Below are 26,843 nucleotides of genomic sequence, written 5' to 3'. Positions count from 1 at the left end.
CTAGGCCATAAAAAACAAAGAGGTTGGATGCACTTCCTTAGTATTTTCAAATTCACCAAAGCAAACCACTGAGGATATGTCCTGAATGGCTCTTGGATCCATATCAGTTTCAAACACATGGCATGTGTTTTCAGTTGAGAAGGAAAAAAAGCTTTTACTTGCATTCTGCTTACCCTTTTTTGGAATGTATTTATTACAGTGTACTCCTCTTTATGTAGGGATTATTACAAGAAATGTAATCTTAAAATTGCTGTGGTGCATTGCTGGGACATCACAGATATTCCGTTACTCTTAAGATCATAAAAGGCATTGCTGTCATTGCAGAACAATAGTTAATAACTAGGATTTTACCTGCAGATTAATCATCTAGAATGAACCGCAAATGATCCAGACCCATCGGTACCATCTGAAAAGGTTACCAGCTTTAACAAAATTGCTACAGTACGTACTGTACCTTATTCCAAACTCCCACAAACCTTTGCATAAAGTAGTGCCTCTTTAGTCCTCTGTTTCAAATGAACTTCAACATATTGTAGCTGCTTCTTGTCTTTAAACCCCTTGATATAAATCCTTTGCTTTTAACTTTATATCTCAACGTTGTGTTTGACTTTTTTATTGCTTCTTCATGTTGTATAGCTGATGATAATGATGATAATACATAAACATGTACCGTATATGTTTTCAGAAGCAGCTTCTTGAAATTCAGTGTTTTCTGCTTTGTACTTACACAGTACTTTGTTTTTGCTACCTACAGGTAATATTGTAATATATATAACATTCTAATAGTATGTGTTAATCCTGATGTCGCTGGAGAATCACAGGCCACACTAGAATCACAAGTGTTAGACCTGTAAATCAACCAGTTGCTGTGATAACTTGCTGAGGAGGAAGAATATCAGTTCCACCTGTTCACGCTTAACCACTTGCCTATTTAAGACCTGCCCCTGCGATACTCTTGACACTCAGTCTTAGAGATTAAATACACTTCTTAGTATTATCTGTTAGCTTGCCGTGTTTCCTGACCATACTTTGTTCAACTTTGATGTTTGGATTCCCTTCTGGATTGCTTTCTCAAGTTTTGTATGTTTTGGACTTTTTATTTGCTTTCTATAACTTCACTTACAAATTCCCTTGGTACCTTGATTTTGAGTTTCCTTGGCTATGAGCCTTGTTTGTTTTTTGACTCCGGCGTTGTAGTGAGTTTTTTGCTCTTAATTTCTGCTTCATAACAATATTGCCCAGTGCAGCAGGGTTTCCTCCGAAGAACGCTGGTAACAATCCTGTTCTTCAGTTTATTCCATCCTCATCCTCTCTCCATACACTCCTGACCCCTGTGCAAAGCGATAGTCCTGTGTACCCAACAAGCCTTCATGCCTGGTATTATTTGGTTATGCTTGTCTTTTGATTTTAAAGATGTTATCCACTCCCAGCTACAGAACGAACCAGATATTTAACAAGGTGGAAGCCCAGTAAATTATGTGACCATAAACCGTTATGGTGTGCAATAAATCTGTTTCCAGACCCTTTAAGATGTTGTACATGCAAACCATTGCAACCACATGTTGTGGCCACAGCCACCTTCTAGTGCGTATCAGACAGCGTCACAGTGGAATAGGGTTTCACGGAAGACATTCCTCACATTTTGGGTTTTCTCTTATCGTTTCTCATCCTTTTTTTCTCTGCTTCGCTGGCTGAAATGGGAAGAGACCGTTTAAGATGTAAAGAAAAAAATGAATCGTATTTATGAAATGTTAAAATGAAAATGGAGAAAAGTTCCCACATGAGAAAACCGTAACATCTTGTTTGCGTTGACTGTTTCATTTTCCTTGCTTTTGTTTTCAATGTGAGCGCTCCAGTGCTGTGGTGTGTTTTTCACTTTCATCAGTTTGAAGAGGTAAAGCTGTATTCTTCCCTGTTGATCCTTTTCCCTCAGTGAACCTCACTACAAATTGTTTGTGAGCCCCTGAACATGGGAAACTCCAACTTTGATCATTTTCATCTCACGGTGATTTGGATCTTTGTTAACCCATATTTCTGTCTCATCACAAGTTGTGTTGCTTTCATCTATTATTTATTTCCTTCATATGCTGCATATTTGAAATATACAGAAATGTTATATCTGTATTGACATGTTTACATATACAGTGCTGTGTGTACAAAATAGCTGTGGTTGAAGTATTCAGATAGAAACTGCAGAAAACCTGTTTAGGTCACAGAAATAAACTAATCAAGTAGATCCAGGTTTAAAATCCTGATCTTGATCCCATTATGTGGTCATTCTAATTTTTTTAACATTTTTATTCTGTTTCCAGTCAGTGTTATAGAGGTCCTCTTCATGCCCCGTCTTTTGTTCTTCATTTCATTTTGGGTTTTGAAACCTTTTTTTTTTTTCCTTTTTTCATTTCCTGGCTTCAATTTCTTTCTTCTCTGTCAGTTCCCTCCCTGCATATTCACAATTTGTTCTTGTCTGGAATCAACACAGATTGCTGTCTTTACAGTAAGTAAATCATCTAGAAGTGGTTTTGCGATCTAAGACATAGATTCACAAGTCAAATCAGAGATGGTTCTTTGGATACTTATGATACCACTAACATGGCTTTATCTTTAGCTTGTTTAAAAGCCTGAGGTTATGACATCTTAAGCCAGTTGTATACTGTAGAGCTCCACTCTGTCTGCAGAGACTGATGGATTTACACATGCACGTGTAAAGAGAGATTTCAATTGCTGTTGCTGACTGACTAACATGTACAGTACAGATATATCCAGACAGTATATCCACACTTAAAAGTCGGATTTCAAACATGTTTCAAAGGCCACTACTGTACATTCACTGCTCCTTATCAGCATTATTGGAACATACAGTATTGGAACAAGACAGAGAATGAGCAGGAGTGAAGGGAGTTCTGCCAGAACATTGCTTTTGTCAAACTGCAAATGAAACACCTGAATAATTTCAACTAAAAATGTATTTTTTTTTACTGATGTGACACACAGGTTGGTTTTAAATATATATATATACAGTATATTTAAAATAACAAACTTGTTTCCCAGGCAGGAATATTTTAGTTTCTGAGGTAATGGAGGATTTAGGACAGAAAGAAAAAAACATTATACTATTCAAATGATTTTGTGTATTTGAGAATATTATGTTATTATAAAAAAAAAAGTTGAATTAAGTGCGATACTGTGGACTGGTGGTTTGTCTGACGGCTCAAGGGCACTTTTCCCGCATTGGGATAGATATGTTTTTTAAACAACTTCTGACATTTTCAAGCTTCGGTTTGAGAATGTGACAAAATGTAGGGGGGAGAGGGGATCAAGCAATATTTTCCGTCTCCATCTGAGCTGTTTTCCAAGAAAAGGAAATGTTAGGCATCTCTTGCAAGAATAAATTCTCTATGACACGTTGTGCACTTTGTTAAGAGTTATCTGCAAAGTGGTCCCTAGATAGAGCATACAGTAAGTCTGAGTATTTGGAGAGGAAACAGAAGGAAGACCAGCCTCAAAGTCTGTTGCATGTCATCTGCAGTCTTTATTCTTCCGGAGGGCATGCAGAAGATGCAGTTTATGGAACTGAGATTCTCCTATACCTTCATTTTCTTCTGGGATTGAAAGCAGTGTACTCTATCATGGGATTGCTATGTTTTCCGTTAGGGAGTAAACCATAGTGCATCTGTATTGTGGCATTTGCTGACTTCTGTATACAGCTTGTGGTTTCATTCCATAAATATCTGTGGCTCTTGTGATGTTATTCTCAGGGTTTTCTTCTGTGAGAATTTATACCACAACACTTGTATTTCTCTGCCTGCACTTAAAAGGTTTAATGGATTAGAAGCTTAAAATACTCCCGCACTACCAAGCAGATATGTGTGTTTTATCTCATTTTAGCTTCTTTCCAAGCTGATTATTAGGGGGACTGATTCTAGTTAGCACCCCTACTTTGGTAATAAAAATTACTTACAGTTCTTACTATCTTAATATTCATTTACTCTTTACAGCTGCAGCACTGGATGAGCTGGGAGAAGCTTTTGAACAGGTCCAGTTAGACCAGTAGACAGCTGGTTTAGATGAGTTAAAGATGAGTTAGAATGAAAACCCACTTGCCCCCCAGGGAAGGGATTGGGTGATGCAGAACATATTAAAAAATGAATTCATATAACACAGTTAATATAATATGTCCTGCAACACCCTTGTCCCTCTTCAGAGATGCCAATTCCCTGGCTACTTTCAGGAAATAGCTGGGCAAAATTCTCAGATCAGTTCGAAACAGTCAGTGACGCCGATAAAAACGACAGTAGATGTACAAATCCGAAATGCAGTGACGATACATGAGATATGCCTATATATCCTATAAAAAAGAATTAGCATTTCCTAGGATTGCTCTTTTCCCTGCTGGTCAGCCTATGCATTATGTTATCAGAGACATGTTTCATTACCAGTCCTGCTCCTTTAAAGGTGTGCAGTACAGTACATCAGAGCTCAGCATTGATCTGCTGGAGAGGAGTTCAGACAGCAGTTGCAAACATAGCTAGTTAAATACTGTGACTTCCTGTGGCAGGATGTACTGTAGGTTTCTACGAATTTATACCTGTTAGATTTGAAAATGCTTCCTCATTCACAGGGAATCCTACCAAATTCTACCTGTGTTAAACATTTTTTTTTAATTTGCAGAAAATTCTTTCACAAGATCATAGTAGTTGTACTGCTTTTTTGGGCTAAAGACAAATGTTTGGCAAAAGCACATTCTTAGAACATGAAGTGTCTCTTAAATATAAATTTGAAACATCTTTTTTTAACGGTGACTGCCAGACAGAAGGAAAGTAATGAAACCTCAATGAATGTCTTTGAATTCATTCTTTAAGTGTACAGCACCAGATAGTAACTCATGCTAAAATGCCTTGTTTCAGCTGAGGGAATATTTAATTAGCATAACATGTTACATTTAAGCAGCTATGATGACTTTAATGTAGAGTTTATTATTATAGGACTAGATTTTAATTTTTCTAGAATAAACCACAGCTAAGCTCCAGAGAATGGTAAAAAACGTCCATTGAGGCAAAGAAGTTGTGCCTTTTTTAGCCAAACTAAGACTGTATTTAGTTTTATTGACATTTCCCTTTCCTTTTCATGTTTCACACATGCACAGTCTAGCCCAGTGTTTGCTAGACTGTGGGAATCCAGCAATATGCACAAAAAGTTTTCCTTCTCTCTTAAAATATACCCTTTACTTTTTCCATTTACAGGGCTGTTAAATTACATATCAGACTTATCAGGGTTGGAATATGGTTCCAATACCGTAAAAAATGTTGCTTTTAATTACATGTGGGGTCAGCAGCATTCTTCCGCAGAGAAACCTCTTTGTAACACAGTAGGTGTACAAAATTAAATGGATTGCTTAGAAACCTCAGGAAAAAATGTACAGATGTCTTAGATGTCCATGTGTTAAGCCACAATCATTCTGTGGTTCTGGAAACAAAATGGGATAATTGCTTAATGCTTGTCTAATAAGAGGCACATTACAACCCTGGGGTGTACAATTTAGCATTGACTTAAAAGAGCGACTGCTTTTAAAATGCGAGCCTATTGGGCTATCATCTTTTCATCACTTTTTTCCCTTGGAAGCATCAGTGTTTGGTAATTTTAGTTATTGAATGTTTAGTTGTATTACAGTACAGTATATACTCATTTTAACATAGCTGGGTTAATTGAAGATGTATGTCCTGACCTACAGTACTTAAGTTTCTGCATTTAGATGAAACTGTGGCATCACTTCTGTGAAAGGTGGTAGGGAATGGCTCAGGTTTACCAAACTACTTCAGAATCATAAACTGTCACTTAAAGGCGACAATTTAGGTTTCTTCCCAGAAAGCTTTGCCTTATTTCACGAGGCTTTCTTAGGTGCCACTTGGGTTTGATTTTGTTTTCATTTCAAAACAGTTTAGCTTCTCTTAATGGATTTGGGGTTTGATTCATGGAATCTTCTTTTGCTGTTGTTTGCTCAGGAGGCTGGAAAATAGAGTAGCGCTCATCATTGAACTATTAGCAGTTGTGCTTCTGTTCTGAAGTAGCTCATTTTAAGCATAACTCACTGCGTGTTTGAGAACACCTGCTGTACCTTTTTCTAGAACAGTGTGAAGGCGAACAGGTTTTAGTGTTCAACAGTTACTGACTGCACTACTGATATTTTTGGTATGTTTGGATTTACAATTATTATTTGAAAGTTTAACAAATCATTTTTCTTTAATTTTAAGCTTAGTGTACGACAGAAATGCTTTTACATTTGAGAAAAAAATGGTTTGCCTTATAATAATATGAAATTATGCTGAGAAATTTAGTTTGGCGTGGTATCTAGATCTGACCACAAGAAAGGATATTTTACCACAAGAAATACATTGTTTCTTAAAAAAATGGGCACAATTTTCATTGGCCTAGAAATCTGTGTTTTCTCAAATATTTTAGTTGTTTTGGTTAGCTTTGCAAGTTAAAAAACAAAGCTTTGTTTAAACATTTTTTTTATTTGCCCTTTATGACGTCAGACAGCTAATATATTGGTATTATTAAGTTTGTAAAACCGTTTAATTTTAATGTATCATTAAATTTAATACAAAGAAAAACAAGCTGGTTTCATACATTCTCCCAGCTGAGGAGCACATGTTTTCTGTAACGCAGAAAGAATCGAAGCTCCAGTTTATCAGATACTGTGGCCACCACTCAGCTAGTTCTGTGGATGTTTGAAGTGACTGCATCTCCTTCTTCAATATCCAATGCCAAACCAGGATCATTTTCAAATCCAAGCATTTCTGATAAACAGTCATTTAATCTGACACATGTGTGGTCCCAAGCGGAATGATTTTAATCAAATGAAGTGCATTTTCAATTGAAAATCCACTTCAAAACTAGACACCGTAAGAAGTAATACGTTTGAAAACTTTAAAAATAAATGATACTTAAAATATAATAAAGTTTGACTAATGGCCTTTAGGGAAAAAAAGCGCTTTTACATCTCCAAAACTGATGTTTCAAAATAAATTATGTAATGCAAGACATGCCCACCCACTCTTCGTACACAAATTCTTCAAAATATATTGGCATTCTAGTTTAGGATGGCAGCTCTGCGGTGATGTGCAAACGGGCGTCTTTGATCACGTAGGAAACTGGAAGAGAGACGGTAATGCCAGGCATCAACAAACCTAAAAGATAAATCAACAAAAACCTTTCATCACCAAAATGTTCCTCACATATTATTTATTACAGAGAAAGTGAAACATCCGGCTAAATACCACCGCAACAAGCAGTGAATTTCCATTTGCTGAAGGTCTTTTAGAACAACACCTCCTTCAACATACAGCACGTTTATGCAGTCAAGCATTTCACACATCAGTTTAACGATTATGCTCTATTTTACATACCACCTTTCTTTAGCAGTCTCTAAGGAAACTACTGAATGAGTACAAAAATCTAGAAGCGCAGAACTATAAACAGCAGCGGATTCAATAACATATACTGTAAGCTTTGGAAAACGTCATGATGTTAAAAACACTAATGGGCATTTCTTAGTAGACTTGAAATAAAACACTGGGATACCTCAGTGTGAGTTGCCTCGCAGTATTCAAACTGCCATCTTTTTAACAGGTTAAGGTTCAAGAAAAGAAACACAACACTTCGGCTGTGGAGCCTTCTTTAGGTGTGACAGTGTTGGCTTTCTTTTCTTTACCTTTCAGCACGGAATGAACTTTCGCACCCTCCGCATGCTGACTCAGCTACAGTACCTAGCCGAAATCCTTAACAGTGCTTGGAGACACTTTTAAAGTTAATTCAGTTTCAGGGACTTTACAGGTCAAATTACAAAATAGTTCATTAAGATGGATTTTAGAATGGATTTCCATTTTTTTTTTTGCACATCAGCAGGTACAGTAGAGACCAGTGCTTGAAGTTGGTCGTTACCTGTACTCTCTCACAAGGAAGCAATTGTGGTCTCGTGGGTTACGAGTGGGATGTGGAATACCTTTGCCGCTGGCGCTGTGAGCAGGAGTGAGGTGGGCCATCCCGGCCCTTCTCCAGCTCCCCGCAGAAGGAACGCTGCTCGGGTTGGGTGGAGTTCAACCTCAGCGTTGCCAGGTGACTGCACTGGAACGCCTGAGAAGACCGAGGTATAACTCCGCTGAAACACGACCACGTGATTAGAACTTCTGTCGGCGGGAAACAAACATGTACAGTAGGTTGAATAAGACTCTTGCGAGAGCAAGCTGCTATTGTAGAGTGTCATCCACAGAAACAAAGTACACGACGCCAAAAAGCACATGACGCCCCAGCCACTCCTAAAGCTCTTTCCAAAGAAGGTGTTAAGGAGAGTCAACGCTGTATGAGCATCTAATGATAAATCCTTTAAAAAATGAATAGCAAACCCTGATGTCTGTGAGAATAAACCAGTTTTGTTTTTCCAGAAATAAGGCATAAAGTGGTTAAGAAAAACGGGTCTGAATATATCCCTGCCTGTGTGGCCCTACCTGTGATCTCATTTCCCGAGATGTGCAGTTGTTCCTGCATCAGGTTTCACCTTGAGGTTTCTTTGAACATACTGTATTTTCCATGTCTCAGCTGATGCCACACCACTCAAAGACATTTACACAAGACTGTATTATTAAAAGATATACAGTGTTTTCTTTAAAAAAAATTGTGTAGTTAACTTTAAGCAAAGCTCATCTGTCCTGCACACTATAATAGGTTTGGAATAAAAAACAGCAGTACTGTACCTCAGTGTGATGGCACTGCAGTGTTGGAGAGATGTCCTGTGCCAGTGTTACGGTGGAGTTTGGATCCTTTACTGAAATGGTTAGATCTGTGGAATTATAGCTTGTTGGAAGCTTATTTTGTCTTAAATACCGAATGTCTGGTCATCTCACAGGATATGTCTAACATTTCCTGCGAGCACGATTAAAGGAAGGAAGCCCAATGTTGCAGCGTTTGATGTGTGATCTTCAGTAATGTTTTTCACGTGTTGTGTTTACTGAGAGGGTTCTTGCCTGGCAGGAGCGCAGTATTTTTTAAAAACAAAAATAACCCAAAAATAAACCCAGATCATCTACGTAGCCTTTGCAGGAGTCATGACATATTGCCAGTCATATGCAATCTTGTAAAAACAAAAATCCTTCCCTACTGTACCTTGCGTTCAGTGAGAGATTTTTTTGTATCTGTAAAGGCTGTGTTAGTCTGTCATTAGAGCCCCATACTTTCTGAGATCGTTTTGTAATTATGAATCAGTGATTTCTACATTTTTGGTACTATTCAATTGTTAGATGCTATTTTTTTCTTGGGCTGATGGGATTCTGTGTTTCTGCAGTCGTACTATAGATAAAAGATCTCCTGCCTTTTGGTTTTTCCAAGCAGGAGAAGCTCACAGTGTGCTGCAGTGGACAGGATGTGGTTTGTTACCAAACGCTCAGCTGGGAACTGACTTGAAAGAATTTTAAACTCCAGGCTACTTGGGAAGAATGAGACATTTCATGTTGTGTTTCAGTATAATTTCTTCATTATGTTAATTATCACTCACCGGTATAATAGGCTTTACTGGTTCTTTTAACGTTTTTATCTTTCCGTCCTTTGTTTACACGAGCCTACCCTACATGACACTGTTCTGGCAGGCGTTTAAACAACCGCGCTGAACTAATCTTGTATCCGCAAAAATAACGCTAGTGTTTTGCAGTAAGAACCACCAGGAATAGGAAAAGCTCTTTATTCAAATATTTTCATCTTGCTGTCTGGAGAGGCTTTGTCCTGGTTACAGCTAAACTAAGTGCTGAACAGGTTACAGAAACAAGGAATTTACTGCCCCCCTGTCCTTGGACAGGGACAAAGTCGGAACAGTAAAATGGCAAAAGAATTGCCATTCAATTTATAACATCATCTTCATCTTTCTGTTATCAGAGAGCCAATTATTCCCAGACACAAATGCCTGTCCTGCCTAAGCATCAGGTGGGGATTACACCCTGCAAGAGGCTCCGGTCAATTACAGGCCACACGGGGGCAAGTTAGAGGTGCCCTTAGTTACTTTGCTTTATTGTCCCAGATGGGAAATGTATTTGGCAGGTAGGTAAAAGACACAACCCAATACATTTAAAACATCATGACCCCATTAACATATAATAGACATATATGTGAGAACTATATATATATAAATAAAGTAATACATGCAGTAAGTTGTCCAAATTGAGCAGATTAGTTACTGTGGGAGTAAGAGGTGACTTAGTTCTGTCCCTCTTGAATATACAGTATGTAGTTTCAATCGAGACCCAGACGGAAGGTGGTCAGATTCAAAGTGCAAGGGGTGGTCATGACAGACAATTGATTATATTGCACTTAGTTTTGCGTTAATCAAGTCTTCGGGAGTTGAGGGGCAACTGGAACTTCCGGAGGACACCCATGCAGACGCAAACAGGACATGCAGACTCCACACGACAGGTGCCCCAGGCCAGAATACAACTGGGGAACACAAGAGCTGGGAGACAGTCGGGCTGACAGCCATACCACAGTGCCACCCTCTTCTTTTCAAGGAATATTCAGGGAATAATAATGTCTGAAACTTCCATTCTAACCTGCTAGCGTTTGCTTCACTTTTCTTAATGGAAAACACTTGAACTACAAATAATAAGTACAATTACCGTAAGTATATTATGTTATAATACTACAATGAGATACGTACAGTATAGACGGTAATAACACTAATAGTAAATTTAAAATGACTGAATAGTTTGACATCTACAGTACATCCTGTCCCCATCCACTCAACAGCTGGCCACAGTATTAAAAATAGTGGCTATGTTTAGGAAGATAATTTCTAAATTTTGTTAGGTGATACAGTGAACTGAAGTGACTGAAATGATGTATGGAAGTGTGGGAAGTTAACTCAGTGCTAGTTTGAGGAGCCCCCCGGGGAGCCAGAGACACACAGAGCCCCCACAGCCCTGCCACTGTGGGCCTCCGGCACATACTGTAGCGAGCCAGCAGCATGTTAGTCCTCTCCTCTCCGGCCTCAGGGGGGCTTCCTGGGTCTGGACCTCGAGTTGCAAATTTATTAGTGTGCATTTTTTGACAGTGTGCCTTTGAACGCGAAATGCAAACATTTTACTAGGAAATCTGCGGAAAAAAATAGGCTTTTGTACAGAGATGTCAGTTTGTGTTAGTATACTTGGCCATTCCAAATGGTTGAGATACCCGTCGGAATTATGAACTCCGTTCCAAGATAGATTTTAGGAGGAAGAATTAGCTGATGTAGGAAGCATCTGTGCTGCAGATTATTTTAATTATTTTTTTCTGTTGTTGTTGCTGACATAAATTTATTTGGACATTATCTCATGAGAAAGTGGTTATAATTTGGTTGTCCTGGGCAGCTCGAGGGCTTTGAGAGCTCCATTCATGTTCTGGGATCCCATGTCACAGTCTTAGTGATTGAAACATAAGTTTTTAATTCTATTATGTGGGGAGCTTCCAGGATTAATTCATTGTATTTTCATTTCAGTTTGCTCATGTTTGTTGGAAGGAAATTTAAAATTAGTATGAGCCGTTGTTTGAGGTCAAGATATACTAGGAAAAAAAAACCCTGCTGCTGTAAGGGAGTAGTTGTGTGCTTTTGAGCCATGTCTCTCTGAAACCCTTAAGTGTATTAAATGCAGCAGTTTCTTTGTGTTCTTTTAGAGGTTCACCTATTTATCCAGAAGGGTAGGTGATACAGTTGTTTCCTTAGCCTCCTGTTAAGCTAGCTTAACTGACTTAATTGAATGTATCCTAATTATTTTATTATAATTCCTAGACTTCTCAAAAATCTGAATTTTCTGTGTTCCGTGTTGTACTGATTACACTGTAATCACCATTTAAGTAACTTTGTGAAGAAATCTGATTGTTTTCAGACCTAGTTTTGAATACCCCTATGATTTAAACACAGTTAATCACACTGCTGTACAAAACAAGCATTATTTTACAATTCTGTGAACACATAGATTTATCTAAGAAAGAGTTTTCTTATGTGTCTGTGTTTAAATATACCATGACACTGTTATTTATCAATGACATATGATACAACATGCCCAGTATAAGAGCAAGTTAGGTACTTACCACCTTTTGTTACTATTAAATACCTAATAATAATCAGTTGTTTAGCAACTTTCAACGAGATGTGTTTCAGTATTAATATAATACCTGGCTTACATTCTGACTGGTTATTCTGACTGCATATATACATGAATTTATATTTAATTATATTCCAGTTGTTACAATCTGAGTGGACATCAGCTTGGCAAATCTAAAGTTCCTTTGGAAAACAAGGCTACTTCTGGTAGAGTAACAGTACTTTCACCTCTCCTGTTATTCATAGTAATCCATCATATCTAATCTGTCAGCAATTAGTTTGTTTCCTTTTTCACCTGGCACTTTTCCCTGTCCAGCACTATTAGCAAATAAGGCGAAAGGCATTTAAGAAAAGGTAGCACAGGGTGCAAGTAGAAAATGATACTTACTAATGCATCTATCATATCGTGTCTGTTTGGTTGTAATATTTCCTGAAGCTACGGGAACCGTTTGTGGAATGTTGAAGCAGTTTGAGTATTATATAGTTTTGTGTTTTTTTAATTTATCCTTCACGATTTTAGCTTGATAAAATTGGTCTTCTTCAGTGTTCCTTTGCATTTGTGAATACATGTTGCTATTTCGGTAATGACGAATGGAATTTACTAGCTGTTTTGTCAGAACCTGAACCACAGAATTTGAATTTTGTTTGTGAATGTCCTGGCCAGTTCATTACAGAGTGACATTTCTGCGGGCAGAAGTACGACCGTAACTGACCTCATTAAGGCGACAATCCTTGAGATTTGAAGAAGTGAGATGTTGGTGCTCACTGTACCCCATTAGTGTTTTAATGTCCCGTGAGCAGTTTTAATACGCATGTGAAACCGCGGCTGTTAAAGTACATGGTTTGATGCCCCAGGTCCTGGAGATGTCAGACCATTTGAAGTTGCATCAGTATAATAATACCTAATGTTTCTGCATTTACAGCTCATTGTTAAAACGGGATTGCTTCGTGCAGTGTCAATCAAATCAGCTGTGCTGGCGATTGGCATGCAAATCACTGTGGAGCGCTGGACTTCTAAGCCAGGATTATTTTTTTAATTAGTGTTTAAGTAATATTGAGCTGTGTGCCTGCTGCACACTAAGCTGATGAAAATTACTGTAACTGAGGGTATTCCAGGCCCGTTCCTTGTTATGTTTCCTATTAAATTCTGTTATGATTAATCTGTTCCATACATGTGTTGTGATTAATTAAACATAGGCCCTTTTCAATTAAAATGGTGGTCAGATTACATCAGTTGGACATCCTTAGTGTAATGCAATCTTTTTTTTGCCTTTTAGTTGTGAAGTCAACACGGCATTAACTTCACACCTCTTTGCAATCTGGCTTTTAAACAATAATTGATTGCATTTGCAGTGTACTGTATATAGACAGCACATATTGCACCATCCCAAAGGATCCTAAAGTGCCTTTTTATGGTGACTTTGCTGGTGCAGTCAATATGCACTAGCAGCCCCAGTGCACAGCAGATCAGATGGAGGCGTGAGAAGTTTCTCCATTGAATAAATTACAGGGGACCTCCAATAGCACAGCGTCCTTGGTCACTATTAGTTTGTCATTGGATTGGCACATGTGGTCCAGAGAAAAGAAAAACGCCTTGTGGTCCACTTACAGCAGAAGTCTTGGTTAACTTGGTGATCTCTCATACCAGCACCGAGCAGGCCTGGCCTTGCTTATCTTTGAGATCTTACGAGATCCAGCTAGAAGGTGGCACTGCTGCTTTCAAACAGAAATGCCGCTGGGCACGGCGTGTTTTCTGAAAGCAGAATGAAGTGGCTTTGCTGCGGTCGCATGCTGTACGTAATGCATCTGTTTGGCAGAGAGAAAATTATTGATGATTTGCATTGAACGAGGAGCCATTTCTTGGTTAATACGACTTTGACGTTTGTTACCATAGTGTGAATCACCAGCAGCACAAAAACGATTACATTGAAACTAGATGGAGGAACATGCTGTGTGATCTGCAGCAGCTTTTTACCACCATAGCAAATACAGCGAGTTATTTTCTTTCATTTATACCGTGATATCTTTAATTAAGCATTTTTCCACTGCCTCTTTATACAGTGTTAAAATTTTAGTTACTTTTTGAATGTAAACCAAGTCATCTTTATGTAAATATTTCAGTTACGTAGAAATTTAATTGAACTGTCTGTGTTGTATTAATGTTTAACATTCATTTGTAGCTCTCATGGGGTGTTAATCTTGCCTTGTGTAGTTTGCTTTGCAGCCATTATGCAGTTTTAACCTTACATCCCTTCATTTGGCATTCTTCTTACATTACTATACTTTGATATTCTGTAACTATTTTTAACTTTTATATCTTGGTTGCAATCATCATTTCTGTTTCACATCATTTAAAACATTTTATTGACATTGGAAGTACAAGTTACAGTACCCATATACCTGTGAACTATTTTTTTTTACAGTAGCATCTTTATTTAAAAAATATATATATTAGAGTAATATCACTCGCCTCTTCAACAGGTAATGAAGAATGATCCATTTGTGTACTCTTAGTCTTATGTCCCATAGTATATATTTTTTAATGGAAAGCACAGGAATTCTTTTTTATCCCAGGTTACCAGTGACATGAGATCACCATTCCCATAAATCAAGAATGTGCAGTGTTTGTAAAGGCATGTATGTGATACTGTACCTGGGTGAAAGTAAAAATGGATTGCTGATCCAGGACAAATCCAAATAAGAACAGGATGACCAGTTAATGAAAACAACACGTGCCAAATCCATGAAGTAAAAGGGTTAGTTTCAGGAATACAGTATGTCTGATGCAGATTTTGGGTGGGTCAGTGTGCTTTAAATTGTATTAAATCATCTAACTGCCAGTATAAAATGGTTTCGTCTTTCTTCAAATATTTTAGTGTTTGATTTGGATCTTTAATGTTTGAGCAAGCAGTGTTAAAACGGTTTTCTCAAAATTATTTTTCTCTGATCCTCCACTGAGCTGCATTCCATATTACACCATGATAAAGCTGTTAAAATGGTTTAAGTGAGCCTGCAAATTGTATTAAGATTTTGATCTTTTGCAGTCAGCAAAAGACCACATGTTAGTAGTCTTTAGAACTATATGGTCAGTATGCCATGTTTATAACTGTGTTATTCTGACATGTAAACTTCGTCTGAGATAAATGACTTTTGCAATTAAGATGTTGAAATCAAAGTGCAAACAGTGACTTTTAGTGTACACCATTTCACTATAAACAAAATCCATGCCGATTGTTCTTTGCTATTCTGTTTAACCACTCTCAGGAACTTAAAATTTAACTTCTTCTCAGCAACTGGTGAATTAAGCACTTTTTGTATATAAAGGCAATTCTTGCTTCTAAGATCTTACATAAATATGGTTTAATTGACGACTCCAAATGTCTTTAAACTCTAATCAGGCTAATTAATAACAGGCTTCTGTATGGGGTCTGCAAAGGAAACTGGACCCTTTTTTTTTGCAATCAATGTAAATAATTTAACTGTTTACAGTTTCACATGTCTATCATTACCCCAGCGCTATCAGTGATAGAGTTATTTTAACACATGCCCCAAAGTTTAATTTGCCATGTGTTCCCAGCGCTAGATCTTAACTGAAGATCTGAACACCCTGAAATGCCCCCATGACTTTCAGAAAATGTGAGGGTTTGGGGAAGAAGTACTGTTAAAATGCACATGGTTGGCTGTACCCTTGTGTGCAACTCTTAAATGGATTATTATCACTGTTTAGATGTGGTATAATATTAGCCTAGCATGAATATAATTTGTTTTCTCTATACACACTGAAGTTGATTGGACAAGGCATGGTGAGAATTTCTTTTTTTGCAGTTTCAATATTTAAAGAAGGGCTCAGATGTGTAAACTGTATTGTTAAGAATGCCTTGCTCATATGCTGCATGTACTTCACAAAACATGTCACACACTGTTGCATGATCTTCTAGTGTTCTTTTTGCCTGTCAATTGGTACTCCTAGTAAGTGTCGGAAGTAACAAATCAAAATAAAACCCTTTGTGAAAACAGGCCTTAGTGTTGCACAGTGGTGAGAAGTCTGTTAACAAAGAATATTATGCATTTAAACACCAGCTGCACTAGCTTGTTCTCTGTCTCATTCTGTTGTATTTAGCCTGTATTAGTTCCTTTGACACGTTCTTTAGAAACTGAAGTAACAACAGTAGCATAAATACTACATATACATGGTGACATCAGAAGTGCTCAGATTCCATGGAAGAAAACAGTATAGACAATCTACTGTAGTTTGAAAGCTCTGCCAGCTCTTATTTGCAAAGTAAGGATTTTTTTAATCAAAAAAAATAATAGTTGGTCAAAACTACGGATTAAATGAGTGCCAAAAATATTGAGTTTTTTTTAAATGGGTGGTTTAGAATACCATGCATTAGTCAACTAGACTTGACTGCAGCAGGAAAAAGTGACAAGCCTAAAATCTTTTATTCACAACAAAGAGCCACAGAACAGTTTGGGTCAAACTGGCAGTCCTGCTGAGGAGAATCAATGGGATTGAACAGAGCCGAGGGCTGAGGTCCCATACAGAGCTTCTTCTCAAGTCTTTTGCTCTTTGGGGAACATAGGTCATCCACAAATGGTTTCCAGCAGGCTTGGTGCTGTGCTGGTTGCTCCGTCACCCTCCATGATGTTCTTGTTTCTTTGAGGTTGGCTAGCATGGTTCTTCTCCAGCTGGGACATGTGACTGGTCCCATAACTTTCTTGAGTTTGAGCCTGGGCTTTACTGCTACTAGGAGGTGATGCTGTGTCGGCTCCTCTTCTCTCCCTAACATCTAGTAGGGATCTCCTGAATCTTTCACCGGTGCAGATGTGATCTGTCCGGTTTTCGGCCCTGCAGTCTGGTCGTGCCCGTGTGGCCTTTTGCATTGTCTTGAGAGGGAAGACAGACCCTCCAATAAAATACACAAAAATCACTGAATTCCTCTCCAATTTCACTTATTACTCCAAGAGCTTGCTTCCCCACGATTTATTCATGGCCACTGTTGTCCTGTCCAGAGTTGGCCATGACATTACCTGTTAAGAGGATGGTGTCTTTCCCTTTGTTGGGGGTGTAGCACTGGATGATGGTGATGTCGTTGGGTTTAGTGAAAAACCTTAAGGTGATGCTTCAGGAGGGTATTGGCTCTTCTTCCATAAGGGATTTAGCTGCTTCTTTAGAAATGCTGTTTAAGGAGGAAGGTGTCTTGACATCTGGCAATCTGGTTAAATTTGCACATTGTATTAAATATATAATGAACCAAACTGTTCAGTTTGTTTCATGGATTAGATTTTACTGATGCTTTTGATCTAATACTGGCGTAAAACCCTCATGCAAGATATGCTGAATGAATATGCTCTTCTCATTTCAGACCTCTGTTTTGTTTCTTTGATGGCCATTCTTTTTTTCAGGAGGAAAAAAAATATACACTTCTTATATAGTAGAGTGGAGCAAAACCTTGCGAATATGACCCTCATTATTTTTTTTTTTTGAAAAACAAATCTCATTGACTCGTTAAAATCTGATAATGATATTTTCCTGTTGGGTTTAAATGACTACTTGGTGTTCCAATTCAGGGACCTAATTGCAATGCTTTTAGATGCAAATTAGGAGTAATTGGAGTTGACTGAACCAATAAATCTCAGTAATGTTGCTACTCAAAGTCACAGTACTTAGGCAGTTTAGAATGGACCACCATCAGTTTGGGTTTTAAACTTACTGAGTAATTGCAACATTCATGAATTATATTTTTATGAATTCCCTCCCTTTAATAAATCCGTGAGAGCGTGATCCAACCCTTATGTTCTCAGTAAGATGGAAGGGAGATGAAAGCCTTGTTCTAGGCCTGCAGGAGGAGATGTAGTTTATGAGGCTTGCATGCAAATTAAACAGCAGACAAGTTCCATGAATGACTGCGCTTGAAACATCTTGTTTTCGAAGAACAGCATAGTGGCTGATTTTCACACGGCATGGTTATTTCTTAATGTAAATCTGAATCTTTCAATAAAAATCAACAATAAAAATAGAATGATAAGAAATGTGTAAAGTTAAATACAGTAAGTGCAATGTAATTTCAAAGGCTCTAAATCCTTGTTTTTCTGGACATTGCAAACAGCTACTGTATACACAACAGCATGAATACTTTATGTAAAACCAATACAGTTCAGAAAGACATGTACATCATGTGCAAAATGTGTAAAAAAACACTATATAAACACTCACAAATGCACATTGTGCATTGAAATTTTTTAGAATATTTGGAACATGCAAAAAAACAGTTTTAAGGTTTGGTAAAGAAATCAGACTCCACATGATGAAAAGAAGAAATATTCAGCCCCAGTATTATCAGGGCACTCCCAGGTTCTGCTTTCAGGGCCTCTTGCTGACTGAGAACTGCAGTTCTTAGCACATACTCAATAGCCAACAGCACTGAGATAAGCCTGCCCTGGGCTTTGAGATCTTTGGTGCACATCTCAGAATGGTTTATTTTATTACCTTGAACCACATTTAACCTTTTCTGCCTCAGAAAATGCAGCAAGAAAAAAAAAAACCAGGAGGCCCCACTCTGAAATAGCAGCTGGTTCACAGTTGGATCACAGCAGAGAGAAGTCAAAACTTATCTCTTCAGAAGTACTTTACAGGGCTGTCGGTAGTATTGATTGCCACAGTTTATCAGGCATGCTGAGTGTGAGTTGTTAACAGGTAGAATGAAAAGGGCTGAAGTGCAGTTCCTTCTGCGACCTCCTCTGAGTTGTGGACTGACAGATGAAAAGACCTACCTGTAATGCACAGAATTTAGTCTGGGCCGCCCATCCACTCCTGAGTAAAGAGTGCCTTTCACAGTGTCGGAGCTGGGTGCTCAAGGTCTCAAGGTCTGGGTGCTTGAACATATACAGTAGATCACCTCATATATAGCAGATGACGTCCGATTCAGTTGGTTTACCAAGCTAAGTTTGTGTGTCTGCCTAGAGTGCTGTCATCAGTCAGCACAATGCAAGATAAAGTGTTTTTTTTGCCAGCGCAGGTGTTACAAAAGTTGTAACACCAACGCTGGCATCTGTACAAAGGCTTGCCCAGAACTTTGTCATCTGAAAAAGAGCTGTTTTGTTTCCTTTTCATTATGCAACCTCCTGTGGTAAATTAGGAACTTGCTTTTATTCACTAACTCCTGTGGCTTTTCCTTTATCCTCCTACAGAATTGCAACTTGCCCGCCTACTAATTTATTGAGATATTTTATGACATATTGTTTAGTTTGTTTATTTAGTCCTGCAAGCATTTCAGTTTCTGGGCAAACAATGAATTTTCTCCTCTGTCATCTCTTTCAACAATAGTATGCAGGAAGTCTGAATTTGCATTTCTGTATATATTAGGGAAAATATACAATACCAAGTTTTGTTTTCATCTTGTTTTTTTTTTGTGATTGAGATTTTGTGATTTGTTGAGGAATTTCCTACTGGTGCATCTACTTGCTACGAAATGTTGCTCCGAATCCAAAAGGAGTGGAGAAGTGTCCTTGGTGTCTGGAGATCTTGTAGAGTTACTGTACCTGGTTGCTCATCAGAGCTGCTGCTGGGATCCTACAGTAGCTGAGATTTTACCCTGTGCCTTCAGTATGGAAACCAAAGAAAACAGAGTTCTCCTTTCCCATCACACATTGGACAACTTTTATCTCATGAGAGTGTGACACCTTCCTATGATTAAATAAATTACTATGTTTGCGCATGAAATGTTAGTCAAATAAAGTAACACTTTTAAGACTTTTGCATGGGAACACGCTATTTAGCATTTTTTAAACTAAAACCTTGGACCCAAAAAAGGCATTTCTGTGGCTTTTAGGAGTTAACGGTTTTAGATTTTGCAAAGAAATGCTTAATAAAATGACTACATTGCTAAGAAACAAAGCTTTCTTCTTGACTTGCTTTTGATCTAGTTTTATAAATAGCAGAATTTTGTCATAAATGTAATGTTTTTGTGGTCTCTTCTCCAATTAAAAGAAAAAGGGTTGGCTCAGGAACAAGCCAGATTGGCATATTGGAACACTACGTTATTTGCTTTAGCCATCATGTGCATGTTTAATATACTGCTTGTTATTATCATTGTTGTTTTTTTTCAAAGCCGATGCTTGATGTACAGAAGAGCCTTCTCTCATTTGTACCTTTTCTTATTGTCTAAAGTGGAATGTGAAACATTAAAGGGATCAGAGCATCCCTAGGTCTTTTCAGCTAAAATCCTGCAATGTGGAGGAGTGGTTAGGGTTCTGGACTCTGAACTGGAAGGTCGTAGGTTCAAATCCCAGGTGAGACACAGCTGTTGAAACCACAAGCAAGGTACTGCGCTCAGACCGCCCCGGTAAAATTTGTTTGAAAATCAAGGAGTGCATCTCAGACCTTTTGTGTCGGCTGTGTTTGTGTTTTTTGTAACGTTTCTGTGGGTTAAACGCTTACTGCGTGTTACTGAATGAAGAAACAATATACGAAAAATGACCACTGATAATTGCTGAAATGAAAAGAACTACTCGTGCTGTCCTAACATCTGTTGCCATTTTGAGCCTCTGTTTACACTATAAAAATGTATTTGAATTCACCAGGACAAATAAACATATCATAACTGTAAGCCCTGATGTCATCTGCAGATGTAAATTTAGTTCATGTGTTCAACAGCATCTTGTCTTCCAAAGCAAAATAAATGACATCATTAAGTGTGTTTAATCTCTTAGGGAGGAATTTTAAGAGCAGATCACTTAGCACTGAGAGGCATTTTCTGACGTATTACAGGATTTCATGGATTTCAAATTTGTAAACAAACTGTTCTCATTTCAGTCCTTCAAGAAGGCTTAAGACTACTGCACAATCCAGCTAAGTCAACTGGAGTATTTACCACTAATTATAACTTGGCATAAATCAGAGCTTTTAAGAGGCAAACTGTTTTACCTGAAGGTCATTTTATTTATTTTCTTACTGCTTTGCCAGGGTCATGTTATTTATCAACATATTGTTTTTCCAGAATTTTAATTTGGTAATAAACCTGCTTGACTGAAAGCGAATAAAAAACATACAGCTAGCAGAACTTGCCAATTCTTTTTGCCAGAACATCTCTTTATAGTATCTGTAACGAAGTACAGTACGTGCACTGTTAATATGCTTCAGGATGAAATTGAATAAAATTGTCAGTTCTAGTTGGTTTCGTAAAGGATGTGGGGTTCCCTGTAAAAATTAAAAACAAAACAACAAATTAAGTAAAAAGTTTATAAGAAGAAGCCAGTCTGCTCCTGCTGTTTTTGTGCTAGCAAACTTCAGAAGTGAGTGCCTCATCTCAAATCAGTGTTAATTGTGACACATTGCTTTTGAATGTGCTACTTTTGAATGTCTCATAACAGATACTGTTACCAGTTATCATAAAATCTGTGCACTACAAGTGTGCAACAACTAGTTTTAAGTGAGATTTCATTTTTAAGTTGTAAGTCATTCTATGTCACTGTGGTTTTCCTATCGACAGCAGATCTAGTGATTGGGACATCATCAAATGGCAGCTGCTTTGAGAATTTCCTAGCCTAATAGAGAGAAACTAAACACGCTGGGGATGTATGTAACATCGATCACACGCAGCAGAAGTGGCAGCTGTGAGGTCTGATCACCGGTAATACTAGATACAGTAGGGTTATCTTGAGAAAGTACAACAAGATACAGTAGAAGGGACAATAAATTCATTTGAAAAAGCAAACGTTGTTTTCATTAAAATAATAAAATCATTCGTGTAAAGCATTTCAAATTATTTCCATATTTCCAATCTGATGTCCTTCCAATTAAAAAAAAATACAAGGCAGGATTTTAAACTAAGAATCGCTGAGCTGAAGAAAAGCCATCCACCGTGCAAATGAAAGAACGATTTCTTTGTGTGTTTCCTGTTTGTAGGAGGGCTTTGAATCTGGGGATCTTGCGGGACCCAGGGTCGGAGGTGGAAGACCGGCAGTACCAGGTCGATCTGCAGTCCATCAATATTGGCACGGCCCAGTGGGAGCACCTGAAGCCCGAGAAGGAGGGGGTGAAGGGGGGCGCTCCCGCTGAGAGCGAGCGGAGCTCCCAGAACCCGGCGCTGGAGTGGAACATGGCCAGCAGGTAACAGCGGTCTGGCGTTTTCTGCTGGGGGTTCCAGGCCTCGCATCAGCCTGCGTCCGTCCGCTTTTCGAACGCGCAGAGCCCAATCCGGGGGAGCGAGGGATAAAGAGAGAGCCGGCCGGCTCGGTCCCCTCGAGCAGGCTCATGTCAGTAATGCTCATGCTAAGTGGATGAAGGTCTGGATCCGGCCACCCAGACACTACTCTGCCAATACTCTGTGTTTTTTTTTACCAGAAACAGCTGGATGACATCCTAGCATTGTTTAACTACTGGGAGCATTGGGTTAGCTGGGCTGAGTGGCCTCCTGTTGTTTGTAACCATCCTTACATTCTAATCCACAGTTCTTCAAGCATGACAACAGCATGGGGCAAACATTATTTAATTAATACAGTTCCAGATTTATTCATATAAGCAGTGCATGGTACTATCCATTTCTAGCATGGTTTTTTACCACTTGACCTTTTCTGTTGTCAGCAGTATCAAAATGAAGTTGGGCTGCAAAATGTCAATAGAAGTAACCTTCTTCATTTTAAATTTCATGCGAGATATTTCCATGGGGGTAAAATGCTCAACATATGGTTAACCTTTCAGTGCCTATATATACAGTACAGTGTATTGTTTTTAAAACAATTCTAAACTACAAAAGTTGTGTTGTAAGCACAGTAGTTTTGCACAGTTCAAAGGCATACTTGTCACAAATGTCACAAGAATTCCAGAAAACACAAGAATCACATTTATTCACACTCCTGAAAATAGTATTTTGTAAATCCTCCTCTGGCAGGGATTACACTGACTGGGCACTTTCTGTATTGGGCTGTGAGGGTTTGGCAGTTCTGAGGGTTTTTTACCATTCTTCCAGATATTATTGCTTGTTTAGAATTTGTTTAAGTTGTGTATAAATCTGAATAATGCTGCATACATACAGAAATCCATAATGTTTAATTTTGCCTAAGCCAGTCTGTTACCCTGCAGCAAAGGTGTCCAGTCCTGGTCCTGGAGGGATGGTGTGCCAGCAGGTTTTGTAGGTTTCGGCACCTCAAGTCGATAAATTGGTCCAATTGAGCCAATAATTTAGGTCATTAAGAGAAGAGATGGAATGAAAGCCCTCCAGCACCAGAATTCCACCTCCTTTCCTACAGCTAAGATGTCTCAGCTGCCTCTGATGGTTCTCAGGCTTGTCAAACAAAGTCGAGCTCATCTTTTTTTTTAAATCTGATTCAGCACTCGTACTGTATATTCAACAATCCATTTTTTCAAAAGTCATTTTGCAGGTCAACTTTAAACACAAATCAAGTTTATTCAACATAATATATCATTTTCAAGAAGCATATTTTCAATCTTTGCTTCTGAAAATTTGGAACAGGGAGCTAAAACAAGCAAGTTTAATGGCCTGTTTGGCTTATGCGATTTTAGCTCTTGTTTTGAAAAGGAACAGGCCCAAAAATCACAAAGAAAAGAATTTCAAATTTGTTCACTGTTGACTGAAAGTAGCCTCTAAAGAATGTAGCGCTCTGTAAAAGCAACATGAGCTTGATTTTGACAAAGTGCTTTTTAGGTCACATCATTTTTTCGTTGTAGGAAAACTTACCATCATGAATCAGGCAGATGGAAAGCAAGAGGCTTCTCCTACCTGCTTTTAGTGTTGAGGAGTACTGGTACGACTGTCACACTGCAATCACATACACTGTGCAGTTTACTGTGGACGTCAGCCAAGAGACACTGGGTCTTCTGTTTGAACTGTTTCAGGATTTGAGCTTTGTATCATTTTCATTCTGTCATTTTGTTCCCTTCTCAGTAGTTCTTACTGTACAGCAAAGAATTGTTGTTTAACTAGTTCTGACCTCCATAGCGAGGGAGATCAAGAACCACATTTCTGTATCAAAGGTGCTGGGGTGCTCATCTGTCCTCCAAAAACACTTTTAAGGAATTATCCCAGACAAGACATGATATCCTTTTATATTTTCAGAAAATGTTCATAGTAGGTAGTACGTTGTGAGATTATCATTAATTAACCTGTTTGGTTATATTTTATACTGCACTGCCTTGTTTGTACCTGGCTCTGGGAGAACATTGCGTTAAAGGTGCTGTGATTTGGTTCCATCGTCACCAGTCTGAAATGAGAGTCTTTGTCTATTGCAGATCTGATATCACCTGTTTATATCGACACAAGCTTTATTTTGCCTGGAAACAGAGGTTCCCAATTATTTAAAAAGCCATGATACTGCATATCATGCAGTATAACCTGAAGTACAGTATGTTCTTTTGAGTTTCAAGTATTACTTCAAACTGAACTATACAAATACAGTAGGTTGTACATTCCTACCTCTGCTATTTTATATGGTTTTATAAACACAGAGGAAATATCTATTTACCTTATTTGTTAAAGCGGCCTGATTTACTTTTCCTTGAATTGTTTTTAATACTGCTTTCAATGTTTGCCATTCACATTTACAGTATTTGAATTTGTCATTGCCTCAAACCCATATACAGTGTGTGATTAATAAAATCTAAGATGTGTAGGATTGCACTCCTGAAGAATTATTTTCTTTTCTGATAGGATTTTCATATGAATGGCATTGTTTAACTTTTATGCAAGTTGCCTTAATCACGTAATCCTGCCTTTTGTTTAAAGCTCAAGACTGTTGGTGGCCACATTTTAAAAAAATGGTTATTTTTATTACAATTGTTTGTGTTTTGTTTTGAACGAGGGTCTTGTAAGGTTCATTGTGTTACAAGAAGATGCTTGTTGTAGGTGGACAGGACCACATTCAGATATCCAATGCTAGTATCATGAGATCTCGGACAGGACTGACAGACAGTCTTACATTTTTTCCCTTAACTTCAGCTGGTTTATTTCAAATGGTCAGTTTGACAAACGTAAGTTGGAGGAATCTAATACAAAAAGCGTATAAGCTTGGAATGTACTTTTGTAATTAAACTTCCTGATTTGTGCTCCTGATCTGTTTTTGAGTGTTTTACATTATTGCAAGGAGTTGGGTTAGTTATTTTATTTGTCTGAAACAAAACACACTACACTACAAGTCAAGATGACTGCAAGGTTCACACCTTTTTTTCCCCCCACTTAGCTCTGTTCTAAAACATTGCATCTTGCCAGGATTTTTTTTTAATTCCAGTAGTTGCTGATCTCCATTGAACTCTGCTTGCTTCCTGAGGTTTTGTAGGAAATTCCATATACAACAATCTGCTGACAGATTCTGTCTGCATGATAGTATAGAATTCCACAAAAGATGTTGGTTTTTTAGCTGTGAACTTTCTACCTTCCCACGCTGGGTCCTTTGGTGTCACATAATTCCTTGCTTGTGTTCACACTGGTTTGCTCGGCATGATTCATAACTTCTTGAGTAGCTCTCATAGCAGGGCTCTTCCTTCACTAGAAAAGCCCACAAGAATTGGGACGGAGAAGCATTACACCATCCAGTAGAATGATTGAAAGCACCTGTATGTCACAATAGGGTGCTAATTGTTTTGCATTGTATTGAAAAGGAATTACGATTGCCTGCTGAAAACAGCCCACAGGTTTTGCCCTGAAAGCACCTTATAAATAGCTTTCCATCATAACAACCATGCTGTATGAATTAGCTTATGCTCCAAAAAAAAATATTGGCATGCATCCCTTGAGGGCACTGGTAATGTACATTTCTACGGCAGAATATGATATGATATTGGCATAGGTTATACAGAATTTCACCAGGCCACCTAGAACTCCAGCTTGTTTTAATCCTGTGCCGACTATAAATATTGGAAGCTATGCTGTTTGATTGTTTTAATAGCAGCAGATGTGGCAATTAACACCACCTTATAAAGCCGAGTTGTATATTTGTTTTACTGCTAACAAATGTTCCCGCAAATATAACTTGATTGTGGGAATGAACATTAGCAAAATGGGGAAAGTTTATATTTTAAGGTTTTAGTTTGGTCTTGTGTATACAATTAGGGTGTGTTCCCAATAGAGAATTGTCAAATAATGGCTCACATCGTTCTCTGAATTATTGTAGCTTGGAGCTGAAATGTCCTTCTGAGAAATTTGAAAGGCTCGGTTATGGAAATATTTCACAGGTTGGCTTGCAAGTGTAAATGGGTTTTGAAGGCTGCATTTGAAATTGAGTTTTTTTTTTCTGGTTTAAATTTTTAACAACCAAGTGATGTTGAAAATGTGAAGTCAGTTGTCACTAATGATTAGGATTTAGCAGACCTTGAGCTTGAGCAGTGCGGGTCAGAAGCTGTGTGCAAATGTTGTAGCTGAGCTATCAGAAAAAAATCACAAGACATGATAGGGTGCCACTCACATTTGGCAATGTCACTACCCCTGTTTATACAGGGGGCATGCCATACAGTGTACCAAGAATAACCAGTGATGAACCATTGATGAATAAAGATGAGCTGTAGTCGTTGTTTTTTTTTCCAGAATATACAATCATAACCTAAGAGTTCAAGAATGAAAACACAGAATTTAGCAAAAAAATGACATTTCCCAAATACAAATTTCATTTTATCTTTCATAATGATGAGCCAATGAACCATAAAAATCACCTGATTAAATGTGATCGTGACTCTCTACCAAAACAGGCTGAAGGTTATCACTCACTGAAA

The 26,843-nt window shown here is 38.2% G+C and overlaps 1 protein-coding gene across 2 annotated transcripts in view; it reads left to right on the top strand.

Moving 5' to 3' along the window:
• The window catches only part of vps13b (vacuolar protein sorting 13 homolog B), a 324,831-nt gene that overhangs the window by 200,732 nt on the left and 97,256 nt on the right, over positions 1-26,843 (top strand). For both annotated transcript variants that reach the window (XM_088929247.1, XM_088929248.1), the window contains exon 31: positions 22,029-22,232. In XM_088929247.1, the coding sequence (XP_088785373.1) occupies positions 22,029-22,232 (204 nt within the window). The remainder of the gene's footprint in view (positions 1-22,028; positions 22,233-26,843) is intronic.

Source organism: Atractosteus spatula, chromosome 12, assembly GCF_055471065.1.
Source record: "Atractosteus spatula isolate fAtrSpa1 chromosome 12, fAtrSpa1.hap1, whole genome shotgun sequence".
Taxonomy (NCBI): Eukaryota; Metazoa; Chordata; class Actinopteri; order Semionotiformes; family Lepisosteidae; genus Atractosteus; species Atractosteus spatula.
This window is presented reverse-complemented; position numbering and strand designations above follow the sequence as displayed.